The following is a 25439-nucleotide window of genomic DNA, read 5'->3' on the forward strand; positions in this document are numbered from 1 at the left end:
TGTGTGTGAGTGCAGGGCTGTGTGTGTGAGTGCAGGGCTGTGTGGTGCTGGTGGTCGGTGATCATCTGTGACTGTTGCTGTGTCTCCCACCCTCAGTTCGCAGCCTGGGTTGATGCCGTGGTGTTTGTCTTCAGCCTGGAGGATGAGATCAGCTTCCAGACAGTGTACAACTACTACCTGCGGCTGTGCAGCTACCGGAACACGGCGGAGGTGCCGATGGTGCTGGTGGGCACACAGGGTGAGTGCCGGCAGCTGGGGGTGCCAGGGTCTCTCCCTACCTCGGGCTCTATGCTGCATTCAGGCAGTTATTAGGAGAGGCTCGGGTTAGGGGCCTTGGAGGAGCTCCGTAATTCCTCCTCAAGCCCTCCCAGCTTCTGTGCACAGAGCTGCTTCTGTTCTCCACCTCATAACGCTGCCTTTGCGCTGCCTTCCCAGCTCCTGCCTGCAGTGGCTGAGCATCAGGCCGATGCCTGAGGGTTTGGTGCTGATGCTCTGCCATCTGTGCTGCTGGGGCAAGTTGCAGCAGGAAAGGTTTGAGGGGTGGCATGGAGCTGCCAGCTCCCACGGGCTGAGCGGTGCTGTGCTGGGCGGTGGGGCTCTGCCACCCCCGAGTGCTGCCAGCCCAGCCTGGGCATGGGGAGGAGCAGCAGTGTGCAGAGCTGCCCTCCTCCTGCTGCCTGGGCAGGGCTGGGGCCCTGCAGTTGGATTCCGGCTACCCGGCGTGTTGGGGCAGCAGGCTTCCAACAGCCAAAGTGCAGCACCTGGGAAGCGGGGAGGGGAGCAACAAGGGCAGAAGGGGAGCAGTGAAGCTGCAGGTGCCTGAGCTCCGTGTTTCCATGAGGAGAGTCCTCCTACGTACAGGCACAGGGCATGGGCAGAAGGGACCCTGCACACGATCTGTGGGTGCAAGGTGCCAGCAGAGAGCAAGAGCAGGGGATGGAGAATAGGAAGAAAGCCTCGGTTGGACTCAGCTCCTGAGCAGAGCGAGCAGTTTGCCACCGAGAGCTTCTGGAGCAGGAGGTCTCAGTTTGTGTGCTCTGTGCCCCAGGCTGAGTCCAGGACAAAGTTGTAAAAATTCTGGTATTTAAAGATTGTGGAATTGGTTTAGGATTCAGGGATCTTGGTGTGGCCCCGGGCTGGGTGGTACAAACAGCCTCTTGTTAGTGCTGTCAGCTGTGAGCGCATCCTCAGAGCCAGCTTTCCCCATTAACTGAGCATCATGTCTGTATGGCCCTAAGAGCTGAAATGATGACAGATCCACTCAGCTCTGCCATTGAGGCAGGCTCGCAGATGAGTGCACGGTGGTTCCAGCTGCCGTGGCACACATGAGTGACTTCCAGCCCGTGGAAGCACCGTCATCCCCACGCAGAGGGGGCTGTGCTCGCACCCAGGGCCGCCCTGCTTACACCTTTGCCCCCAGCTCTGTCTGCTGTCTCTGTGCATCCTCCAGCTGCCCTCAGCTGCAGTCCCATCCGTGATGCTGGGTTCTTGGAGCCCTGTCCTGTTCCACACACCCAGAAAGTGCAGCGTCTGGGTGGTTAGGAGAGTAGAGGAAGGTTCATTTGAAAATGTGAACAAATCCACGTTCTGCAGATGGGACTTCATTACCCGAGGCATTAGTAGGGCAGGATGTGCTGCACAGGTGAGTATCGGTGTGAAGGAGCAGGAGGCCAGGAGTGCCGGGGCTGTGGGTGTGAGGGACACAGCTGCCTGCTCCTCACCTCTCTCCCTTGCCTTGCAGATGCCATCAGTGCCACCAACCCTCGTGTCATTGATGACTCTCGGGCACGGAAGCTCTCCAACGACCTGAAGCGCTGCACGTACTACGAGACCTGTGCCACCTACGGGCTGAACGTGGAGAGGGTCTTCCAGGATGGTAACTGCAGTGTTTGGAGGTGTTGGGGCCAGGCAGGAGGCAGTGCGTGGGCTCAGCATGTCCTGAGCACAGCTGGGAGTGCTGCCGGGGGGCTGTCGGCGCACAGCCTCATGCAGTGCAGTTACTGTGCAGGCACAGACCTGGTCTGCGAGCGGCCAAGAGGGCCAGAGGGACCCTGGGGTGCGTTGCAAAGAGTGTGGCAGCTGGGGACGGTGCAGGCAAACCGATGCTGGTGCAGGGTGATGATGCTGGGTGATGATGCAAGGACTGAGGGGGGTGATGATGCAAGGACTGAGGGGGGTCTCAGCACGAGGAGAACTTTTCCAGGCCGTGTCCCTGGGACGCAGAGCGGGGAGCAGCAGTGGGGAGATGGGAGGGATCCTTGTCTGCGTGCAGGAGGAACGCTGCTGGAGAGACCTGCTGGATTCTGGTGTTGGCATTTCAAAAGGGTGCAGGGAAATGAACGTTTGAGAAACATCAAGAAACTGTAGAAATGAATCAAAGGTCAGAAAAGGTAGCTGAGACAGTGTGAGGAGCTCAACCATTTCACAAATACAGAAGATTGAGGAGTAACTTGATTACAATGGCTGAATACCTACGTGGGGAGAAAGCCACAGATAACGACCAACTGCCGGCTGGCAGAGAACTGATGGGACAAGGAGGGTATTAAACTAAAAGAGAGGAGGTTTGGGTCAGATGGTGGAGGGAGATTCTTCACCCAGAGGCAATGAGAGCCTTGCACCGCTGCCCAGAGCCGCTGCGATGCCCCACTGCCATGGAGGGACTCTGGGCAGCCCAACCTGGTGTGGGGCTGTGGGGGCTGTGAAGTTCCTCCTAACCATTCTATGGTTCAGCGATCTTCAAGGTTCCACAGTGGAGAAGGGAAGATCTGCAACCTGAGGTTGCTGCTCATTTTGCTGAGTTTGCTCACATATCCATGCTGTGCAGTGCATGCACTGACCTCTCTCATTGGTGTTGGTGATGGTAGGACTAGAGGGAATGGCTTCAAACTGTGCCAGGGGAGGTTTGGGCTGGACATTAGGAAACACTACTTTTCTGAAAGAGTGGTCAGGCGGTGCAATGGGCTGCCCAGGGGGTGGTGGAGTCACCGAGCCTGGAGGTGCTCAAGGAATGTTTGGATTTTGTGTTGAGGGACGTGGTTTAGTGAGGACGATTGGTGATGGTTGGACTGGATGATCCTGTAGGTCTTTTCCAGCCTTGGTGTTTCTGTGATCCTGTGACCTCGTTCCAGGTGCAGGATCAGGTCCAGATGCAGCATCAGGTCCAGGTGCAGGATCAGGTCCAGGTGCAGCATCAGGTCCAGGTGCAGCATCAGGTCCAGGTGCACACTCTGTGCTGCCCTGTGCAACACGCAGTGCTGGTCCCCTTGGGCAGCACGCTGAGGTTGTGCTGGTCCTGGTGCGACCGCTGGTGATGCCTGGCTAAAGGCTGAGGCCAATGCTTCCTCCCCAAGGCTCTGTCTGTGCAGGAGCCCCACGTGCGGTGCTGCTGAGTACGGGGAGGCTGTGGGAAGGTCCCAGCTGCAGCATCAGAGCTTTGGCAGTGGCAGCTGTGGGTGCCTGGAGGGGCGGGCAGTGCAGAGCCTTCCCTCCTGCCAGGAGCTGCCGCAGGGTGGGAGCAGCGCCTGCTGGTTGCTGAGCTTTGGAGGCGTAGGGTTAAGGAGCTTCGTTCTAAATGCAGAAGTCTCAGAGAGCTTAGAGGATGCCAGGACAACAGTGATAATCATCAGCATGGAGGTGCCTCGACTCTCACGCCTCGTCTCAGCAGTGTTTCATGGGCATGAACTGGAACACAGGGAGTTCTGCACTAATGCTTCACTGTTCAGTGGCAGAGCCCTGGGACAGCCCCAGGCTGCCCACAGGAGTGGGGGTCTCCTTCTGTGGAGATATCCAGGAGCTTCCCAGATACCTTCCTGTGCAACCTGCTGTAGGGATTCTGCTGCGGGGTGTTGGACTCCACGATCTCTGTAGGCCCCTCCCAGTCCCTGCTGTTCTGTATTGGAGCAAAGGCTGGAGGGCAAATTGTGGAGAGCCCTTTGGCAGTGATTGTCTCGGTGCTGTTTCTGAGCACTGACCCTGCAAGTGCACAGGGAGAGCTGCAGCCATGCTGCACTGCTGCCTTCCCTGCTGTAAGACTCCACGTGAGGTGCTCAGATGCCAACCAGTCCTGCAGCACCGTGGTGGCATTTGGCCAGTGGCAGCCCTGTACCTGGACAGAGGTTTTGCACAGGGATGGCTGCAATGGTTGCATATCTGAGAGCTCTGTGTAGCAAGGGGAGAAACCTTGGTGAGCAAAAGGCCTCAGGCACAGTCGTGAGGGTGGCAGGTCATCCTTGAAGAACTGAGTCCTGTGATGTTGGACAAGCAGAAGCTCTGCTCAGTGAGCAGCGATGTGAAAGCCAACTCGAGATGCCCTCTGATGGGGCAGGTGAGATTTGATCGCTGACCTGTGAATGTATGCATGTGCAATAGCCAGGTGGGACTGAAAAAACATTTGGCCAACACTCTGTATTTCGGCATCAGTGAGGAAAGAGAACGCTCTGATGCTCACTGCTGGTGAGCTGCAGCAGCCAGAAGTGGCTGTGATGTGGGGCAGACGTGGCACAGGGCTGTGCTGCAGCCTTTGGGTCCTGCCTGGGCTCCCCTCTCCATCACTCACCTCCTGTTCACTCTCCTTGGAGGCCTCGCACTGTGCTGAATGGAAAGCCTCTGTTTACTTGGAGCAGGTGGGAATTTGCTGCTGCACCAGCAGTTTCTGCCACTTTCAGCCTCAGGGATTCTGCAGCTCGGTGTTTGTTGTCCCAGGTTGTGCCAGGTTGGGTATTAAGAACAATTTGGAATCCAAAGAGCAGCTGGGTGCTGGCACAGCTGCACAGGGAGTTTGGGGTCACCGTCCCGGGGGTGGACAGGAGCTGTGGAGATGTGGCACTGGGGGATGTGATTGGTGGGAACGGTGGGGATGGGGATCTCAAGTCTTTTCCAGCCTTAATGGTTCTGTGTGAAACATGCTGGTCAGGAGATGTGATGTTCCCAAAAGTTCCTCGTTGTGACTGCAGGGATGGCCAGCAGTGTGCATGAGGGGCAGAAGGGGCGGCGTGCAGCCATGGCTGATGCTGCACTCCTTGGCTGGGAGATTGGGAAGGCTGAAATGCAGCTTTGGGCTTTTGGCATTGGGCGGTGAGGTTGAAGGAATGAAGGGCCGTTTGTGATGCTCATTTCTGGAGCATCTGGAGAGCTGAGGGCCACGTGTGCCCTGGCCAAGGGAGGTGGCACTGCCCAGGCTGCCCAGTTTGTCCCTGGCTCCTGTGGCCACTGCCAGGGGGTCATGGGCTCTGTGTGGCTGCGCAGTCAGTGCTCTGCATGGGACCCGAGAGAGTGGTGGCCTTTGGGTGCTTAGTGTGGCATTGCAAAGGAGCTGTACCAAACCTTGCAGCTGCGCAGCGCTGCTGACTGTGATGGGGATGGCCAGTTTGGGTGCTCTGCAGAAATCTCCTCTGTTACTTTGGGATGCTGCAGTTCGAGCCCCAGGAGTTGGTATCAGGCAGGGGGAGGGTTTGGGTCTTGCTGAAGCTCTACAGAGATTTGTTGAGGGGCGAAGTGGCTTTCAGGTCTCTGACCCTGTCCTTTTCTCTGCTCTTCCAGTGGCTCAGAAGGTGGTGGCTCTGAGGAAGAAGCAGCAGCTCTCCATCGGTCCCTGCAAGTCCCTGCCCAACTCACCCAGCCATTCGTCTGTCTCCGCAGCCTCCATCCCTTCTGTTCACATCAACCAGGTGGGAAACAGGAACAGGGGAAGGCAGGAACCCCACGTGCTCCTCCCCACCCCTCCTTCACTGCACAGCGCAGACCGTTCAGCCTCGCTCTGCACTCACACCACAGCCCTGGAGTAGCTGTTGGGAGGGCAGAGCAGCTGTTCACTGGAGCATCAGCCCGTAGCCCAGAACGTTGCTGACATTGGTGTCAGGCTGCAGTACGAGCCATTGCGTGTGCTGCACGTCTGCAGGCGTTGTGTGGTGCTCCTGGAGCAGCTGCTGCACAGCTGTGAGCTGTGTGCAGGGAGCTCCTGGCAGAGCAGGGGTCTGTGATGCAGCCAGGAGTGCACCTGGTCCTGCTGCCCTGGCACCAGGGGGCTGCTGGCCTGTGTGCATACAGGTGGGCTCCTCCAGCACGTCTCTGGAGTGCCAGGGGTAGTGCAGAGGAGAAGGGAGTGCTCTGGGAGCTCAGGAGGGCATGGTGCTGTTCCTCAGGCATGGCATCAGCCTGGCAGGAGCTGCCACGGTGTCTGTGCTGGGTGATGGAGCAGATCAGAAAGCGGAGCAGGCTGGCATAGCAGGGGGGTGGTGCAGGAGACCCTTGGCAGCCTGCTTGCTGCAGTGGGGCTTTGTTACAATTCCTAATGCACGTGCAGGTGCTGAGCTGCTTCTGGTGAAGGTGAGAAATGGCTCTGCTGGTCCTCAGGTGCTCAGGCCAATGGAGCAAGCTCCAAAGCAGCTGTTACCATAGAATCATAGACTGGTCTGGGTTGCAGAGGAGCACAGTGCTCATCCAGTTCCAACCCCCTGCTGTGTGCAGGTCATCAACCAGCGGCCCAGGCTGCCCAGAGCCACATCCAGCCTGGCCTGCAGAGATGGGGCATCCGCAAATGGATGTTATGTTGCAATCACTGGGCCTGTCATAAGGACTTCACTAAAGTCATAAGGACTTCACCCATTGCTGTCAGACTGGGGAGCAGCAAAGGCTACAGCTGGGTCCTCTTGAGTGCTGGGAAGTGACACAGATGGAGCAGTGTGAATCCCTCAGCTGCTTTGTTGGTGAGCAACACGTGGGATGGTTTTTGAGGAAGAGAGTGGCTAAGGACTCAGAGGAGCACGTGAAACTGAGAAGAGGGTGAGATTGATCTCACATCAGGGATTTTAAACACCCGTATGAGCATCATGCCTGACCATAGGTTTGTGGTGCTGGACTGTGAGCTGCTCTGTATGGATTTCTGCAGCTCGCTGGTGCTCCAGGTCGGGCTCCAGCCCGTTACATGAGTTCTGTGTGCAGGTGAATACGCTGAGCCCCACTGGCAGCAGAGCTGCTGCTGAGCCACACAGCCTGCTGAGCACAGTCCAGCAGCTTGCAGTGGGAGCAGCGAGCACAGCTGCCTGCAAACATGCACAGCCATCCCTGTCCTGCAGCGTGCCTGGGGACCCACAGCGCTTGGGAAGGCTGATAGGAGGCCTCCAGGTTAAACACAGGTGTGAGTGCATCCAGTGTGAGAGAATTGTCTTAGCAAACTGGGGACAGTGAATTGCTGGAGATGGGAGGCAGTCTGTGTGGGAAGGGTGCAGGCAGCAGAAGGCCGTGTTCCTCAGGGAGGAGCCGTTTCCTGTTGTGTTCCATGTGCCAGAGTATGAAAGAAGCACACTGACAAACTAATGATGGCACTGCTGTGCCTGTCAGCGTGTCTCTGTAGTGGGCAGAAGCATTCCTGTGTGTGGTGGTGGCTCCTCAGTGGGATCCCACTCGTGAGCGGGCGTTTGGGCTGAGCAGAAGGAGGCTTGTGGAAGAGACCTTTGTGCACAGGAGGGTGCCAAGCTCTTGGCTTGTTCAGCTTAGAAAAGCGGGGGCCAAAATGGACCAAACCCAACCTCTGAAGGACACAAATGTGAAAGAAAACCACTTTTTGTGAAAAGGTGCTAGCACAGAAGGGGTGGATCTAAGAGTGGCCAAGGGAAGGCAAAGTTTGGGCATCAGAGGAGGTTCCTAATGGCGTGGCATGAGCTGTGTTCGAGGTTCTTGCTCAGAAACCTCCTTGCTTTCCTTTCCTCCCTGCAGAGCGCCTTTCAGCCCGGTGTGCAGACGACCTCTGTGTAGAGGTGGATGTTGGCTCCTGGGCCCGGAGGCAGAACCTTTTCTCTCAGCTCCCTGCTGTGCTCCTGTGGCTTTGCTGGAGGGACCTGGGTAGATCTGGTGGGAAGCAGAGCCGTTACAGGGAAGTGATGCAGCACGAGCCAACAGGGAATGGCAGCTCGCTGTGAGGCCTTTCTGAACGACACGTAGTTCCTGACTGGCTGGACTGCAGCAGTGATAGAGGCCGTGTCCTTCTGGAGCTTCTGCCCTCTGTCTTCCCTCTCCCATCCCTGCTCTGTGCCTGTCCAAAGCTTTGTCTGTCCCTGTACTTGACCAGCCTGGGGGCCGCAGTGAGGACCAAAGCTCATTTCTGTTCCCTGGGTCTTCTGCGGCTCCACCACAGCCCCCCGGGTTCCCAAGGACCCCCTGCAGCACTCTGTGCCTTGGTGCTTGCAGATTTCCATCGCAAGAAGTACTTCTCCCTAGAACAGGAGCTGGTGAGTGATTGCGGAGTGCCTTGCAGTGTTTGCACATTCTCAGTGGGGCTCGGAGTTCTGGATCTGCTTCCCACTGTCCCCAGCACAAATCCAACTGCCTTTGAGAAACCAAACTGTGTCCATTGCAGGTGTTCTGTCACTGACCCGGGCAGAGCAGCCCTGTCGGTGCATGCAGCACACTGCCTGTGCAGGAGGGAACGTGCCAGGACTGCAGCGAGCAGCTGCTGCAGCACAGCAGTTCCTACAGAGGGGTGCAGAGAGCCCAGAGCCACTGCTGTGCAGTGTGCTGTGCTGGGGTGCTGCACCAGGGCAGGATGAGGGAGTGATGTGACGCCGCTTTGTCTTTTCCCATTTCAGGGTAGAAGCTCTCTCTGGGTTTCTTATGGCCTTTGCTGACCCTTGGGAGCAGATACCAAGGCAGGGACGAGGAGCCCCAGGAATGATTCGGGAACACGGGATTTAGCTTAGAGACAGGATGACAAGAAGCCAGACAGTGAATTCTGAGCTTTGTTTTGTCTTGTCTTTGTTTTGACTTCGTACTGCAGCCAGGTATGGCCTGCACTGCCCCTCTTTGTGCCTGGGGACGTCCTGTTCAGTGCCCAGTGCCGGGTGGGGACAGCTCTGTCTCCTGGACATGGGACCAGCATCCCTACAGAGGGCTGCATAGGGCAGGCAGGAGCTGGGGACAGTCCTGGGACCAGCTGCTCTGGAAGATGCTGAAAGCCAAACTGAGCCAGTAGGAAATGGATGCTGCCTGTCACACCAGCCCATGGCAGTGACTGGAGAGGTATCAGTGCACCCCAGTGTTCTCAGCATTGTGTCAGAGGATCTCTCCACTCGGTGCCAGGCTGGCTGTTCTCTGCACCCACAGGGTCGTGCCCGTGGGCAGCGGTGCTGCAGGAGGGGGTTGTTGTCCTTGCAGAGGGATGATTCGATTTATGATGCAGTTCTTGAAGCAGGCCCTGGTTTCATTTTCTCTTTGGAGCTTTGGAGTCTTTCCTTTAACTCCACAGTGGTGCGCAGTGCCACAGGGCGCGCTGCTTCCGTCAGGGCAGAGAGGGGCCAGCTGTGCTCAGCATTTCCAGCTGCACCTCCTGGAGCACAGTGTGCCCATCAGGGCCGTGGCAGCAGCATCTCTCCCCGGCCCTGGCTCCTGGGAAGCTTCTGCACCCGCTGTCAGGCTGCTCAGGTCGCCCTGCAGCCCCAGGGGTGCCGGTGCTGCTCCTGCCCCTGCAGCGAGGCGAGCAGGTCTGATGGGTTTGGGATCCTGGCTTGGCCTCTGCTCCCACCTGCCCCATCCTGTTCCCTGCCTGCAGGGTGCGGGCGTTCCACAGGCCGGTGGGTGCTTGCAGTGCTCAGAGCTGCTGCACCTGATTCTCACTGCTTCTACATCTGCTGCATCTTTCTGCAGGGGCTCCGAGGTGCCCTCAGGGGTACCCTCAGCTGTGGGATGAGTCAACACTGCTTGGGATGGGGTTTGTCCTTCTGCCAGCGGCAGCCAGGAGCAGGGGCACAGCCCAAGCTCTGCAGCACTTCTTGCGCTTCGTGTCCCTCTGTGCTCTGTGTCGCTGGGTGCTGCTGATGGGCCCGGCCCCGCTGCTCCCCCTGCTGGGTCAGCACAACCCTCTGTCGCAGCCCGGCCGCAGTGAGCGGTGCTTTGCTGAGATACAGAAGTGCTTGGGCTGTGGGTAATGAGAGGCAGGAATGAGAACGTGAAGTTTGCAAGTGAAACGAAAAGCAACCTGCAGTTCACCTGTGCTTGGTAACGAGAGCCTTCCGTGCCTGCTGCAGCATGTCCCAGCGGAGCCTGGCAGTGCGCGTTCAGCAGTGCGAGCTGCAGGCAGTGGGCAGCCCTGTGTGAGCAGCACGGGCAGCAGCTGTGTGTGTCCCTGTGGTGCCAGCATCCCGCCGGGCTCGTGGTGCCCTGCCCTGTGCTGTCCTCATCTGTGCACTCCCATCCCCTGCCCCGTTCCGTGCAGATGCTGAGGCAGTGGCTGCTGTTTGTTTGCACTCTCCCACTCAGAGCTCTTCCCAGACCTCGCTCCTTGTTCCTGCCTTGCTTCTGTGTGATGGTTCCTACTTGGGAACTTTGAGTGATCCCTTTCCTGCTTGAGCACCCGGGGTGCTGTCAGTGTCTGTTGCAGTTCATGACATCCACCCATTGCACACCAATGGGGAGGATCTCTGCATGTGTTTTGCTCAGATTTCAGCTTCCACCGTGTGTTCAGATGGCAGTAGAGACCAGGGGTGCTCGTTTGGGGTGATGGAGCAGCTCCAGGAGCAGGACGTGGGGGGTCCCCTTGTCAGGTTCTCCCACAGCTGAGGTTTGCATTGGCCCTGGATCTCTCCTGCAGCCCTGGAGCTGCATTTCCCCAGACCCACATGGTGGTGGCTGCTGCCTCTTGGGGCTGCAGCATCCTGCACTTGGCCCAGCACCAGGCACGCTGGGGGCTGAAGGAGGGTTTTCTGGCTAGGCAAGGAATGAAAGCAATGTTACAGGAGCGTATAAAGTACAGAACACAATTCGATGAGATTTTTTCCTAGGAGCTTTGTTGTCCATCGTCTCACATAAATCAGATCTATCACAGCTGTTAGGGCAGGAGCTCAAACTCTGCAGTCCCTTCTGTGTGAAGTCCTTCTCTCAGTCGTAGCTTCATGGATGCATTACCAAGGAGCAGCAGATTCTCTGGGCCCCGCTGGCCCATACTGTGTGTGTCTGCTCTTGAGCCCTGCCTTGGCAGAGCCTGTATGTTAGTTGTGCTGAGCTCCTGGGGAGGTGTTAGCAGACAGGGTTCCCCCTGTCCCGGATTTGGGGTAGCAAAAACTCTCCTGTCTCCAGGCAGACGTGGTGCTCCAAGCCCCTGCTCCAGCACAGGGCACAAGTGGGGCAGCAGGGCTCCTAGGCCTCATCTCTTGCTACAAAAAGCTCTGGGCTCCATCTGCAGGCGGTGGGCGTTGTGCTGCCAGCTGGGCTTTCTCTATATACTGCATGAACGCAGCTGGCAGCACCCACAGCAGTGTGATGGGAGGGCCAGGGCCAGAGCTGCAGGGTGCACGTCCTCGTGGCGTGCAGCTCAGCCCAGAAGGGAGCAACGAGGCTGGGCTCCTCACAGCTCCCTGCTAGGGGCCTTGGAGAGTGGATGGCTCAGCTGATGTCACTGAGTCCTTGCCCTGCTTGTCTCTGTTGGCTTCGGAATGTTACTGTTCCTCCAGGAGGAAAACAAAAGCGGAGAAGGGCAGCAGCTCCCCACACCCCCCCGGTGCCAGGTGCAGTGCATGGGGCGCAGCGTCCCCGCGTGCCACAGCCCCATGGGTGGAAGGCGCCGCGCGGGGTCCCTGCGCCTGCCAGCCTCGTGCTGAGCATCACCGCCTCATTCTGCCCTAGGCCACCAACGGCGGAGGAGCCTTCAGCGACTACTCCTCCTCGGTGCCCTCCACCCCCAGCATCAGCCAGCGGGAGCTGCGGATCGAGACCATCGCTGCCTCCAACACACCCACCCCCATCCGCAAGCAGTCCAAGCGGCGCTCCAACATCTTCACGGTACGCGGCGCCGGGGCCGGAGGAGCTTTGGGAGCGTTGCGGAGCCGGGAGAGGGGCAGGCAGCCCCTGTCTGTGCCAGGCTGCGGGGAACCTGGCCGTGCTGGCCAGGGAGGGGCGGGGAGGCGATGCTTCTGCACGTGTAGGGGGCGCAACAGACAGCACTGGTCCTGGTGTGTGCGCAGGCGTGCGTCAGCAAGCCGCTCCTTGCACAGCAGGAGTGTGCCCAGGGCGTGTTGGCTGTGTGCAGGGAGCACAGCTCCCCGTCCATTGCTGGGCAGCTGCACCTTGTGCGCACAGCACCTGCGAGCTCTGCTCCTCCTTGGAGCCGTGTCCCCAGAGCGTGGCACAGAGCCTCCGGTGCCCCCTGGTGGTGCCAGCTGTGCTGTGCCAGCACGTGGCCCTGGACCCCTGGCTCTGCTACCCGAGCCTTGCGGCTGCGTGACAGCCGCAGTGCTGTGGGGTCTGCTGGGGGCTGGGGAGAGCAGCAGAGAATGGAGGCGGCAGGGAGCCGGCAGAGCTGCGGGACCTGGGCAGCGCGGGGCCTTGGTGCAGGGATTGGCTGCTGGCTGGCTGAACGCAGCCCGCCTCCAGTGTGCTCACACCGTGCACGCACCGTGCACGCGGTCCTGCTCACACTTGCCCTGCTGTCAGCAGCCCCGAGTGTCCCTGTGCTGTCAGTGCAGCGGTGCTCCCGGTCCCCGTGCCCAGGTCAGGTCCCCGCGTTCCTCTCCCCTGGTGCCTGGTACGTGTGCCAGGCTCAGGCCCTCCTCCCATCTACGTGTGCTTCCCAGCCTCCATTGCTCCGTACTCCGTGTCTGCTGTCTGTGGAACTGCCCGCCACCAACCATTGTCCGTGTTGCACTGTGTTACTGTGTGAACAGCTGCCACTGCTCTGGTCCCCGATCACACCGACTCAGCATTCCACACCCCATCCCTCTCCTGCGCTATTGGCATCCCAAATTCCCAACTCCTCGTGCTGGGAGCACATCCCCCCCTCTGCTGGGATGTCCCGGCAGCTCCCTCTCTGGGGGTCCCCAGTGCTCTGTGCGCTCCCCACCCGTGCCCCCAGCTCCGTGCCCGTAGATCTGTGCCCGTGCTCCTGGCCCCCACAGCACGCGCTGTCTCTGTGTCCCCAACCTGCCCTGCAGCACAGGGCAGCGGCTCCACGGCTCCGCACGCATGGCTGCGTCCTCACCGCTGTCCCCTCCGTGTGCCCACACCTCCCTGGCGGTGCCCGGAGGTCCCCTGTTGGTGGTGGTCCTGCTTTTGTTGCCCCTCGGTGCCGATGGACTCCCCGCTCCCGCCGTTCTCGCTCATGCTTGCTGCTGTGCACCGTGCGCCCATGCACTGCCACCCATCCTCTGCTCACCGCGGGTTTGGACTCGCCGTCAGCTCATGCTCACGCTGTCGCTCCTCTCGGGGCTTGTCGGTGCCACGCTCAGCTCTCAGCCTGCGGGTGCCACGCTCGCTCGGTGCAGACGCGCTCATGGGGAGGCGGAGGGCTCGCTGTGGGGTCACGCTTCTTTGCTGTGGATGTCACCACCCTCCTGCAGCTCTTGCTCACTTGCTCATTCTGGGCTCCAGCTTGCTCTCACTGCGCCACTCACCCGTGCTCATCCTGGGCTCACTGCTTGCTCTGTGCTGGCGCACACATGGCTCACATTGAAGTCTTCACCCCGTGTGATCGTGGCAGCAGCAGCAGCAGCTCCTGACACCTCCTCCCGCAGCGGGGCAGGGCAGGCAGGCAGGGACGGCTCTTTCTGCCACTGGTTTCCCTGCGGGCAGCGCAGCGCGGCTGCGGCTGTCCCCGTGCCCCTATGCCGGGTCCCCCAGCCGGGCACGGTCTCTTTGCGCCCCGCGCTGCTCCGATCCGGCCCGAGCTGTGCCTGGCTCCTGCCTCCTCCTCCTCCCGCTCTCCTCCTGTCCTCTCCTCTCCTCCTCTTTGCTCTGGGCCCTGCCATTGCAGGGGAGGGCTGCGTGGGGGGCCGCTGGCTGGAGGCGGTGCCCGCCCGTCCCCACTGCCGCCCGCCGCCCGGTCCGGCTGCGCCCACCCGGCATCTCGTGTCCGTGTTCTGAGTATAACTTGCCAAACTCTTTATTCTTTCAATATTTGCAGATATGTGCCACTGTTTCCAACTTTTCATCAACAAAAAGGCCTTTCCAACTCCTTCCAAATTAGAAGATCCAGGTGGTTACACGGCACCTCTGTACCAATTCTCTCACTTTTCATTGCCTCTCCAGGGCCGGATAAGGGATGGGCACTGGGATTGATCTAAGATTAGAGGCTCGCCCGCCCTCCAGCCAGCATGGGTCCCCCCCTCGGAGACACGCAGGAGCCTTTTAAATCCCCCCATGTAAAGTCTAGGAGGCGCCGCGACGGCCTGCGCTGCACTTTGCCGGGACATTGCTGGGCCTGCCGGATGCTGGCGGCACCCGTGGGGCTGCCGGGCGACGACCCCACGGGCCGGGACGGGACGGGACGACGTGTGGCGCCGGGACGGCGATGGCAGCGAGTGCGGCTGGACGGGCCCAGGGACGCTTCGCTGCTGCTTGGAGCTCTGCGGGCGCCGCCGGCCCCCGGCTCCCTCCTCCCCGCCGCACCTCCTGCATGGACTCCTGCTCCTCTCCTCGCAGCACGGCGGCCGTCTGTGGCTCTTTAGTTTCTTCTCTTTCGATCTCTTTGTTCTGCTCTGGGCCCCGGGCCGGCGGATGGGGGTCCCGGCCGGGGGGCCGCCGCCCCCCTCTGATCCAAAGCACACGGGCGCTCCCGACGGGTGTGGGACGCTGCAGCGGCGCCGCGCTGCCCTCTCATTGTCGTGGTTCTGAATGTATTGGTCGTGCTCCATGCCGTGTATGACGTGGTATTGCCCTCTGTCCTAAGCACTTTGAATGAGTTCCGCTCCACAGACTGTACACTTCATATTGTATTTATTGGGGTTTGCTCTGCCCGGCGGGCGCCGCGCTCGGCCCCGGCCGTGGGATCGGTATTTACTGTCCATGCTCTTTTGTAAGGGCCGGTGTCCGCCCGGTGACCGTGCTACTTTGTATGGTGCAAGTGTGCTCCCGGAATAAACCTGTTGGATTGGTAGAGGTGTGAGTTCCTTTCACCGCTCGGCTCTCCCGCTGCCATCCATGCTCACCGCATCCCACGCATCTGTCTGTGCCGTGTCCGTGTGCCGGGGGCAGGCGGCCCCGCTCTGTAGGACAGCGCTGCGGGGCCGGGGGTCGGGGGGCCGGGAGCGCGGGGCTCTGTCCCGCGAGGGGCGGCGGGGCCACGTCCCTCCCATCCCACCCTAACGACCTCCATCTCTTCTCTTCCAGTCTCGGAAGGGCGCCGACGCGGAGCGGGACAAGAAGGTGCCGGAGTGCAAAGCGGACAGCATCGGCAGCGGGAGGGCCATCCCCATGAAGCAGGTGCGATCCTCCCCGCGCCGTTCCCTCGCGTCCCCCCCTCTGCATCCCCCTGTGCTCAGCCTCAATGCTTGCTCAGCGCTGGATCCTCAGTGCCAGAAGCACACCGAGGTTCTGGAGCGTGACCAGAGAGGGGCTGTGGGGGTCGGCGGCGCCATGCTGCGGGAGCGGTTGGGGATGGGGATGGGTCGATCTGGAGCACAGGAGGCTCGGGGAGACCTCACTGCTCTGTAAACCCTGAGAGGATGGAGCGTGCTGGGGCCGGCCTCTGCTGCAGCTAACGGCAGTACGGCGGGGGGGGGGTGGTCTCACGTTGTGCCTGGTTGAGCAGTGGGAACGATTTCTTGCAGCTGGGTACCGGCACACCTTCACTGGGGGCGTCCAGAGCCATGGAGACGTGGCACTTTGGGTCGTGCTCAGTGGGCACGGTGGGGGCTGAGTGTGAGGATCTCAGGGGTCTTCTCCAGCCTTAGTGCCTCTGTGAGGCATTGAAGGCAGCTCCCGGGAAGGGGCTTTGGGTGCAGACAGGGCACAGAGAATTCCCTGTCGGGAAACTGAGCACGGGGACAGGGCTGCAGCAGGAGCGGTTCCAGCAGAGGGCATCTGTGCCCCACACCTGCCACAGCCCTGCACGGCCCTGCGCTGTGCTCTGCCTCCGTGCATCCTTTGCCCTGAGCAGCACCGAGGGCTCTGAGGGCTGGGAGCAGCAAGAAGTTGCTGATGACACCAGGCTGTGGGGTGCAGTCAGAGCATCAGAGGGACGGGATGCCATCCAGACAGACCTGGACAAACTTGATCAGCAGGCCCATGTGAACCTCATGAGGTCTGACAAATGCAAATGCAAAATCTTGCACCTGGGTTGAGGCAGCCCTCACTACCAATACAAGCTGGGGGATGAAAGGATTGAGCACAGCCCTGCTGGGGCTACTGGTGGGCGGGAAGCCGGACATGAGCCAGCAATGCGTCCTCAGCCCCAAAAGCCAACTGTATCCTGGGCTGCATTGAAGGAAGCGTGGCCAGCGGGTCTGGGGAGGTGATCCTGCCCCTCTGCTCTGCACTGTGAGGCCTCACCTGGAGCACTGCGTCCAGATGTGGAGTCCTCAGTACGGGAGAGACAAAAAGGTCCATGCCAGGATCCAGCTGTGGTGTCCCTGTGCATTGCAGGGGAGTTGGAGTACATGGCCTTTGAAGGTCCCTTCCAACTCTAAGGATTCTGTGATTCTATGAAGTGGCTGCACCGTGCTGTGCCGTGCTGTGCCGTGCTGTGCTGTGCTGTGCTGTGCTGTTTGGCCCAAGGGAAACTCGAGGCACTGGGAGTTGACCCAAAGCATTGGTTGTCTGTGTGCATGTCAGCCTGAGAGCAGCAGCAGTGCTGGTTGAGAGGGCAAGTGGTCACTGGGTGATGTTGGCACCAGGGTTTTCTTGCACGGATGCACACACACCCTTGCAGCCCCTGGCTGTTCCCATGCTGAGCTGTGTGTGCAGGGAGGGCATGCATCCATGTGGGAACATGCTGGAGCTGGGACCCTCAGGGGACCAGAGGATCAGTTTTAAGTTAAATAGAAGAGATTTGGGTGAGATGCAAGGAGGAAATTCTTTACCCAGGCCCTCTCACTGCTGCCCAGAGCTGTGGATGCCCCATTCCTGCAGTGCTGAAGGCCATGGATGGGGCTGTGGGAGGTGTCCCTAAGGCTTGGGGGAGGCTTTGGGGTCTCTTCCAACCCAAACCATGCTGGGATTCCCCGGCCAGTCAGTGTGCTGCTGCAGGAGTTCCCCGGATGGCTGCACTGCATTGAGGCACTGCGTGTGGTGGCACTGCTGTGGGTTTGCCCAGGGCAGCTCAGTGCTGGGGATGGCAGCAGTGCAGGGGCAGAGCCGTGGGGATGCTGTACTTCCAGCATGGCACAGCGTGCACAGCCCCAGCACAGCATGTCAGTGTCAGCTGTGTGCTGGTCGCAGCCCTGCTCTTGGGAGGTGCAGATCCTTTTCTTATTCTCCTGGCTGCTGTGGTGGTCATGGTGCTCGTTACCATTTCTTCCACTGCTTCCCTGGCTGGGGGCCTTTCAGAGCAGGATGCTTCCCCTGCCTGCTCCCATATCTGTGTGTTGCTGGGCTGTGGCCAGGCTGCTGGAGCTGCAGTGCTTCGGAGCAGTTGTGGGGTTGCTGGGGAGCAGTGCTCGCCCAACCAGGTGGCCTCAGGGCACAGGGCTGCTCCTCCTTCGTGGGCTCCATTGTGCTGCAGCACTGTGCTGGAGCTGCCAGCCCTGGGGCAGTGCAGAGTGCTCGGGGAGCTGCCCTGCTCCTGAGATGCTGTGGCAGTCGGAATTGCAGCTCTCCTGTTTGCCTGAACCAAACGGTCCTTCCACAGCTTCTCAGGAGGATGCAAAGCTTTGTTCCCGATGGAGAACACAGGCCAGCAACCTGCACCCTGTGGAATGAGGGTGGGGTGACTGTGCAGGGATATTGGGGTGCTACAGGTCTCTGCAGTACTGCCAGCCCCCACCAGGCAGCCCCCTTGGAGGTACCACCAGTGGGACAGAAGCAGGGGCTCCCAAAGCACTGCTCTGTGTGGCAGAGCCTGGGGACAGACGGCGATGGCTGTGCTCTGATCAGGACCTGTGCTGTGGGTGGGTGCCTTGTGGGCTGCTTCCCAACACCTGGGGTTGGGTTCCACCGTGAGTGGAGCTCTGCAGGGGGGGCTCAGCACCGCAGCTTCGGTGCTGGAACGGTGAGCGGCCATGCGTTGCTCTCGGGACTTTTGCACACAGATCCTGGGCCAGTGGCTGGAGGGCTGCAGGACGAGAGGCCCAGATGGGTGTGTGAGGAGGGTGGAGGCTTTTCTGGGCATTGGAAGGCTCCAGGAGCACACCCTGCACTGCCTGTCCCCCAGCTGAGCTGCTCCATCTCCTGCCCCTCTCGCAGCCACACAGCAGAGCAGCGCAGTGGGATGGGGGCCGTGCTCTGAGCTTCCTCCTCTGCTGCAGCCGCTGCTCCTGCGCTCAGTGCTGATGCTGCGCCTGGAGCTCCACGAGGTCCTGGAGGAACTGAAAGTGTTTCCTTGCCGCTGAACGCCCGTCTCAGAGAAGTGGGTTAATGAGGGACGGTGCTCCCCCAGCTGTGTGTTACCAGGGGTTCCTAATTGTGCACGCATTGTTTCTGGCACCACTGCAGCCCGGTGGTCCCGGTCCGGCCCGGCTCCTTTTGGGCCATGCTGCAGCAGTGCCCAGGGCAGCAGCTCCTCCTCCTCGGGAGCTGGGATCATGCTGGGAGCTTAGATTACATTTAAATTGCCATTTGCATTTTCCAATCAATACGCGACTTTACAATTAAGTTTGGTGTTAAAATTCTTAGCAAAAAAGTGAGCGGAAGGGAGATTTGTGGAGCAAACGAGTCCTTTGGGGGCCATGGCTGCTCCCTGCTTCATTACACTGCATATTGCTACTGCTGCTTTTACGGAGCACCGCCGCCATCCGAACCCAGCAGAGGCAGCACCGCACCGGCCGGCGGCGTGCGGGGAAGGGGAGGAAGCGTGGGGATGGGAGCGGGTGGGCTCCCACTTCCTTTGCTCTGTGCACAGCCCCTGTGCTGGGGAGGAACTCTGGAGGAGTGAGCCTGTGGTGAGGAGCAGCACGGCCAGGGGGTGCGCAAGGAGGGGATGCGCCTGCCTGCAGCCCTGCCGTGGGCTGTGCGCCCCTGCGGCTCCCTGCCTCTCTTGGAGCACTGGAACAGGCTGCCCAAGGAGGCTGTGGATGCCCCATCCCTGCAGGCATTCAAGGCCAGGCTGGATGTGGCTCTGGGCAGCCTGGGCTGCTGGTTGGCGACCTGCACACAGCAGGGGTTGGAGCTGGATGAGCATCGTGCTCCTTTGCAACCCAGGCCGTTCTGTGACTCTGTGATGCATGGAGAGTTTCCTCCAGGAAAAAGCAGAGCTGGGCCAAATCTCCACAATCTGCCATCTCAAAGAAGTGGACTGCAGGGTGTGCAGCCCCAGTGCAGGCAGTGCAGCAGTGCCACCGGGACCTGCAGGACTCCCAGCTGCCTCTGATACAGCAGCAAAGGGCAGACACAGCCAAGCACTGTCCCTGTGTTCCACTGCTTCCTGCAGCATCTGTCCTGCAGGCCCCTTTGCCCTTGTTTTCTTAGGTGCTTACTCCCAGGTTTGGATTCTTGTGCCTTCTGGCTGGGTAAACTGGGCTGCCTGTACTCGGTTCTCTGTTTCTGGGTCTGTTTTGGCTTCTGTGTGTGAGGTTTCAGGTTTGCAGCTGAAGTGGCTGCAGAGAGCTCTGTGCTGCTCGGGGGCTCAGTAGGGGCTGCAGTGGGGGGGGCTCCACAGTTGGGCTGTGGGCACCAGCAGAGCAGGGGGCAGCTGGGGGTGGAGGTGGCAGCGCTGTGACAGGCGGGTGGACTGGGTCCATATATGGCCTGTGGGGTCGTGGTGCCTATTGGGGTCGTGGTGCCTATTGGGGTCGTGGTGCCCATGAGGCAGGGACTCACGCAGTGACCGTGCCAGATGTGTAACTTCTGTCAGCTCTAGAGCAGGTGTGCTTGAGAGAGGGCAAATAAATGCTCCCAAAAGAGAATCCACCATTTGTCCAGGTTGGCTGTAACACTGAGCCATCTTCACGTGTGGGGTTTTGTAAGGGAGAGGGCTGTCACTGTCAGAGTGCGTGTGCAGTGCAGCAGCGATGGGTTTGGGGTGAGGGTGGGGAGGAGGGGGAGCCCTGGAGGTGCTCCTGGTGGGCACCAAGGGCTCTGGGGTGCTCCCATAACACAGACAGCACTGAGGGAACGCGCGGGCTGGAGGGAGCCGTGGCTGAACCACAGGCATCACAGCATTTCAGCTCGGTGTGGGTTCTGTTACCTTCATGTTCTCTGTTCATGCTTTCCTTGGGCTCATTATGTAAAGAGCAGGAGTCAAATGCAGATGGGCAGACCTGTGTACACATATTTAGGCTGGACACACGTTTGCCATTTATCATCACTTGTTCCTGTCAGTGATTTTGCTTTGAGAGCTTCCACCTGGCTGGTTTATGTCTGTTAACAGCTGTGTGGATCTCATACACTTGGATGGCCCAGCGGCTGATCTTACTGTTCTTTTCTGACCTCTGTGATTTCAGTGTTACGTACTGCTCAGTCAGTATCACCAAAACAGTGCCTGTTGTCACCGGGTGCTGCGGCCATCCGTGCAGCCCTGCATTTCCATGGGGCAGACCCAGCATCCCCATCTCCAGGCAGCGCTCCACGCTGTGCACAGAGCTGCTCTGTGGGGAGGTGCTGGCATGGGGCCTGGAGCAGCGCCTTGCTGTCTGCCCAGAGATCCCTGGATGCGCCCGCCCTGCAGCCCGGGTGCTGCTTGTTCCCAAACCCCATCACTCATCCATCCCTTTGTCCCCATGCTGGCTCTGTGCTGTCCCATCCTCCCTGCTGGCAGGGCGCTCGGTGTCCTCCCCCAGGCTCTGCTGCAGTGGCCTCATGCCCGCCTTGTTGCTGCCTCCAATCCTGCCTGGTGCAGATTTCATAGGGTCAGAACTGGACTGGGAGAAGGGGAGGAGGGCACAGCCTTCAAAGTTGGTTTAATCCATGAAAGTTTGCTCTGGGCCGGGGTGTTGGGGAGGAGGATTGTGGCCATTCCCAGGCCCTGTGAGTGCGCAGTGCCTGGAGCCCAAGGGTCGGGTCTGGGGGAGCACCAGGTGGGAAGGGGTGCACCAGCACCTTGGCTGCTCCGTCTCCCAGAGTGTGTCCCTGGCTCCATCTGTTAGACACCTCTAGGGAGGAACTGCCGGCACCGAGGGAGCATCCATCCCTTGTGGCTGCCTCAAAGTATGGTCACCACCTCTCCTGAACGGTCCTTATCCACCCCCCCATCTGAGGCTGGAGGAAGGTGTGGAGCAGAGCAAGGAGTGCAGTCAGTGGTGAGGTTGGGCCCTGCCTTGCTTTTACGCCTTCCTTCAGCACAGCAGGAGGGGTGGTGGGACAGGGCACACGGACAGCCTCACTCTGAGGACGAGGTCTGGCTGGGGAGCGATGGGGAGGGCAGGGGAGCAGCCCACTGTGTGCCAGTCACAGAGAAGCACTGCTGGCAAGGCTCTGGGTGTTCTTGCGGGTCCTGTGTGTCTCCTGGGGTGGCCGTGGGGCTGCCTGGACCTAATGAGGCCTGAGGCTCTTGTCATTTCTCTTACAGGGCATCCTGCTGAAGCGCAGCGGCAAGTCGCTCAACAAGGAGTGGAAGAAGAAGTACGTGACGCTGTGTGACAACGGTGTGCTCACCTACCACCCCAGCCTGCACGTGAGTACTGCTGGCACGGGGCGAGGGGCAGGCAGGGCACGGCGGGCCCCTTTTGCTCCTGCAGGTGCCACGGCCACAGAGAGCTGCTGGCAGAGAGTTTGGCGTTGGTGAGGGCTGCAGACCCAGAGCGTGGGGTCATTCAGCAGAGCTGGATCTTAGCAAGGCCTGGAGGAAACCGTGTCCCTGCTCTGAAGGCTGTGTCTGCAGTGCCAGACTGGCTGGGAAGAGCTGATGGGAACGTAACTCAGCGCAGCAAGATGCTCAGTATATGCATCTGTCCGTTTCCCGTTGCCCTTCGTCAATCCATGAAGGCAGGGGCTGCTGCCTCCCCGCATCCTGGGTGAGGAGCGGGCAGAGGCTCCTCGCAGCCACGTCTGGTGCTGCCATTTGGGCGTGGAACAATTTTCCTGGCTGCTGGGTGTTGGGTAATGGGGACGCAGTGCCTGCACGGAGCCCGCCGTGCGCCAGCTCTCCATGCATCCCTGATCTCCTCGCTGCTCAGCTCAGGCACACAGCTGCTGCCCTATCCATCTCTGTCGCCTCCCCACTGTGGGGCTAATGACTTCTTCCCCGTTCCCTCTTGAGCACAGTTTGCTGCTGGAGCAGTGAGCAGAGGACGCGCACACCTGTGACACCCGCTGCAGCCGGGCTGCGTTGGCTGAGTCGGGGCGCAGCCCCCAGACGCTGCAGGCCCCTCTGCGTCCCCATTCCCTCAGATGTAACGTTTGAGTGCTGAGCCCCGTGGGCAGCCGTGCCTCTGATTCTTGGGTTGCTGTGCTGCGTCCCCACATCCTGAGCCCCATCCTTACCGAAGGAGCCAGTCCTCCTGTTTGCTTTCCCTGATTCAGAGGAGTGCTGGAACAGTTGGTTTTCCTTCGCAGCCTTGGAGCTGTGTGGTGTTCTGTGTGATTCTGCAGCCCTCTAACTTTGCAGCCCCGTTTTTTGGTCTTTATTGACCCAAAGCGGGAGGCAGTGGCTGCTCTGAGCTCACATGCGTGCGTGGGTTTATCAGCTTTCCATTGGAGGCATCATAGGGCCCCTGTTAAAATCAGTGGCAGAGGCAGAGTAATTGGGGATGTTGTTTAACTGCTCTCAGCTGATGCTGCTGCACACTGGGTTTGTCTCCTCTTTACTCCATTCGTTCCTCAGGGGGTGATCTCGTTTGATGTCAGTTGCTTTCCTTACTTCACTTCTTTGGTGTTTCGTTTCATTTCTGTGCTGCCTCGAGCAAAAATCTGGTTTGCTTCCACCTGGTGCAACTGGTGATGCACAGCCCATAGCTGAGAGGTGCGGGTGGGCGCCTCCTCCCCCACATCTCTTGGAAAGCTTTCAGCCTTGCACCAGGGTAGCGGTGCCCCCAGTTTCCCTGCAGCAGAGACCCGTTATGTGTGGGGCACAGGAGCCTTTCCTCGCCTTCCCTGCATGAGGGTTGGGTGCAGGGACAGCCTTTCAGATTGGTGCTTCCAATGGGGCCCCGCTAAGTCCTGCCCTCCCATCTTCTGTGGTGAACCAGGGGGTGCTTCCTGCCCTCTGGCAGCACAAAGTGGGCACCTGTGTTGCAGTCATTGGGGTTGGGAGGGCCCTCTGGGGGTCATCGATTCCAACTCCTTGCTAAAGGAGGTTCCCTGCAAGACATTGCATCCTTCACAGGATGTGAAGCAGAGCTCATGGGTCAAAACTGGGCCTGCTGCTTTGTCCCCTCACTTGTGGGAATGCAGGCGGTGAGGTGAATGCAGGGCACAGAGCCCAACCCCCCCAGGGTGCTCAGCCCCAGGGCATCTCTGGGCAGCCCGCTCTGGTGCTCGGCGACCCTGCACACAGCGGGGGGTTGAAGCTAGATGAGCACTGCGGTCCTTTCCAACCCGTATGGTTCTATGGTTCTATGATCTCTTGGCTGCTTTGCGTTCCAGTGGCATTCCTCGGGGTTGTCCAGGTGTTCCCTGCCCGGGATCTCTTCTCTCTGTCATCCCTCTGCCCATCGCTGCCCAGCAGGGATGGGAGTGGTGCCCCCTCCGGGTCTGCGCCCCATCGCTCGGCAGGGTCGTGCTTCTCATCTCACCACCAAAGGTGCCCTGTCAGGGCTGTGCACCTCGCACCTATTCCAGGCGCTGTGTCTGGGCTCCTCCAGCCCCTCCTCGGCATTGCCTCTCTGCAGTCACACAAGGGCTTCGCAGAGGGGCTGCTGGCACACGGATGAGCAGCAGCGGCTCCAAGCCCAGGCGCTCGGGTGGCGCAGCGGCACAGAGCTGTGCAGGTAGCGGAGCCGGGGCTGCGCAGCGGTCAGAGCCCCGCTCTGTGCTGACAGATCTCCTCCCTGCGCCTGCATTTCTGCCACCTTCCCACGTGTGTTCAGAGGCAGGAAGCATTGAGCAGGGCGAGCTGCGCGGTGCGGTCCGGCACCTCCCCGGCCGCGTGCGCTGCTCCCACTGGCAGGGCTGAGCCGTGGCCGCGCTGCGCGGAGCCGAGCGGAGCAGCTCCCATTTTGCAGCCAGTGGAGCCATTCACACAATCACCTTCTGTTAATTCTATCTGCAACATCAATTAAATTGTTTGTAGAAACTAATTGAATGTGGCTTAATCACACATCTTAATAGCTTTCCACGCTTTGAACTCGTTGTTAATTCCAGTAATAAAATGAAATGAGAGAACTGGCTGGGTAATTAGCGAGGAGGCTTGGGAAGAAATTGCTGTTTTATGGCGTGCAATAAAAGCGGAGCGCCGGTGACCGCTGGCTCCGGCAGGCAGCCGGCGAGCGCCGATTGTGCTGAGCCAGGGAAATCCTGCGGCCCAGGGCTGCGCCGGGCCCCTGGGTGGGAGCGGTGCGGGGCGGCGCTGCGCTGGGAGGCGCTGAGGAGCCGCCGGGGATGTGCGCGCATCCCCACCGCTGCGCGGGTCGCGGTGCCGGGGGCTGCGGTCGGACGGGGGCCGCCCCGCCGCCGTCGGTTGGAGCGGCTGCGCCTTGCTGGCTGCGCTCGTCTCGCCGAGCTCTGGAGCAGCGGTTCGTGCAGCACCGGCTCGGATCCGGCCTCTCGGCGACCTCCTTGTGAACTGGAGCGAGCCCCGAGCCCCGCAGCTCGCCCCACGCGGCTGCTGCCTCTCGTCTGCCCATCATGGAGAAGAGAGCTGGGGCTGCCCCACGAGCCTGGAGGACCCAGAGCCGGGACGGGGCTGGCACTCCTGGGCTCTGCGGGGACCACAGGCTCAGTGCTTTCCTTCTGTGTGGGCCCAGGGAAGCGCGGCTGGGTGCAGCGCTGCAGGGTAGGACAGGTGTGGTGGCTCCCAGCACAGCTGCAGCCGTGCTCTGGCTGAAGGTGGGTGCTGCTGGGAGGGCAGAGTGATGCTCGTGGTCTCCATGCGGTCTGGAGCTGCGCAGTGCTGTGCCGGCAGTGGGGGAAGCGCCGAGTGTGGAGCGACTCAGAGCCGCAGAGGTGCAGTGCAGAGGGGCGCTGTGCTGAGCTGAGCCACTCTGGGTTTGAGTCACGCCAGCGGGGACCTGAGCTGGAGTTCCCACATCGCATTACCCACACCAAGTTATGTTGCACTGTCATCTGCTGCGCCTGAGCGCTGTGATGCAGGAGCTGGGATCTGCCTGCTGTCTGTGTGCCCCTCTGCCCCATCTGTCCCCACCCCCAGACAGGACTGTACAAAGAGATCCTCACAGCACACCAACTCGACCTGCTCTCGCTGTGCAGGCGCTGGGAGCAGGACCCAGCACTCCTAGGTCCCAGCCCAGAGGTCGGAGCAGCATCCTGGCCCTCCATCCACTTCCTAGGCTGCCTGCAGGCTTGGGCACCAGCGCTGGGGTGGCCATGGGCTGTGAGATGTCTGCCCCTGAGCTCAGCTCGGTGCCCCTGTGTGGGCTGGACACCGGTCACCCCCAGGGGCTGCTGTCAGCCACGAGCGTGGGGGGATCCGGATGTTGGTTGGATGGAGTGAATGAGAGAGGGGCTGAGAGTGACGGGCCGTGGCTGATCTG

At 60.3% G+C, this 25439-nt stretch overlaps 1 protein-coding gene across 5 annotated transcripts in view; it reads left to right on the forward strand.

Moving 5' to 3' along the window:
- Positions 1–90: 90 nt before the first annotated feature.
- The window catches only part of AGAP3 (ArfGAP with GTPase domain, ankyrin repeat and PH domain 3), a 53706-nt gene continuing 28357 nt past the window's right edge, over positions 91–25439 (forward strand). For 3 of the 5 annotated variants that reach the window (XM_042813081.1, XM_042813083.1, XM_042813084.1), the window contains exons 1-6: positions 91–238; positions 1742–1876; positions 5539–5666; positions 11611–11766; positions 15088–15180; positions 21359–21463. In XM_042813081.1, coding sequence (XP_042669015.1) covers positions 217–238; positions 1742–1876; positions 5539–5666; positions 11611–11766; positions 15088–15180; positions 21359–21463 — 639 coding nt within the window. In that variant the 5' untranslated portion in view covers positions 91–216. The remainder of the gene's footprint in view (positions 239–1741; positions 1877–5538; positions 5667–11610; positions 11767–15087; positions 15181–21358; positions 21464–25439) is intronic. The other 2 variants (XM_042813080.1, XM_042813082.1) reach the window with 2 other exon arrangements.

The sequence above is a fragment of the Centrocercus urophasianus genome, unplaced genomic scaffold (assembly GCF_019232065.1).
Source record: "Centrocercus urophasianus isolate 14NV4802_14NV808 unplaced genomic scaffold, USGS_Curo_1.0 seq_1367, whole genome shotgun sequence".
In the NCBI taxonomy this organism is placed as follows: Eukaryota; Metazoa; Chordata; class Aves; order Galliformes; family Phasianidae; genus Centrocercus; species Centrocercus urophasianus.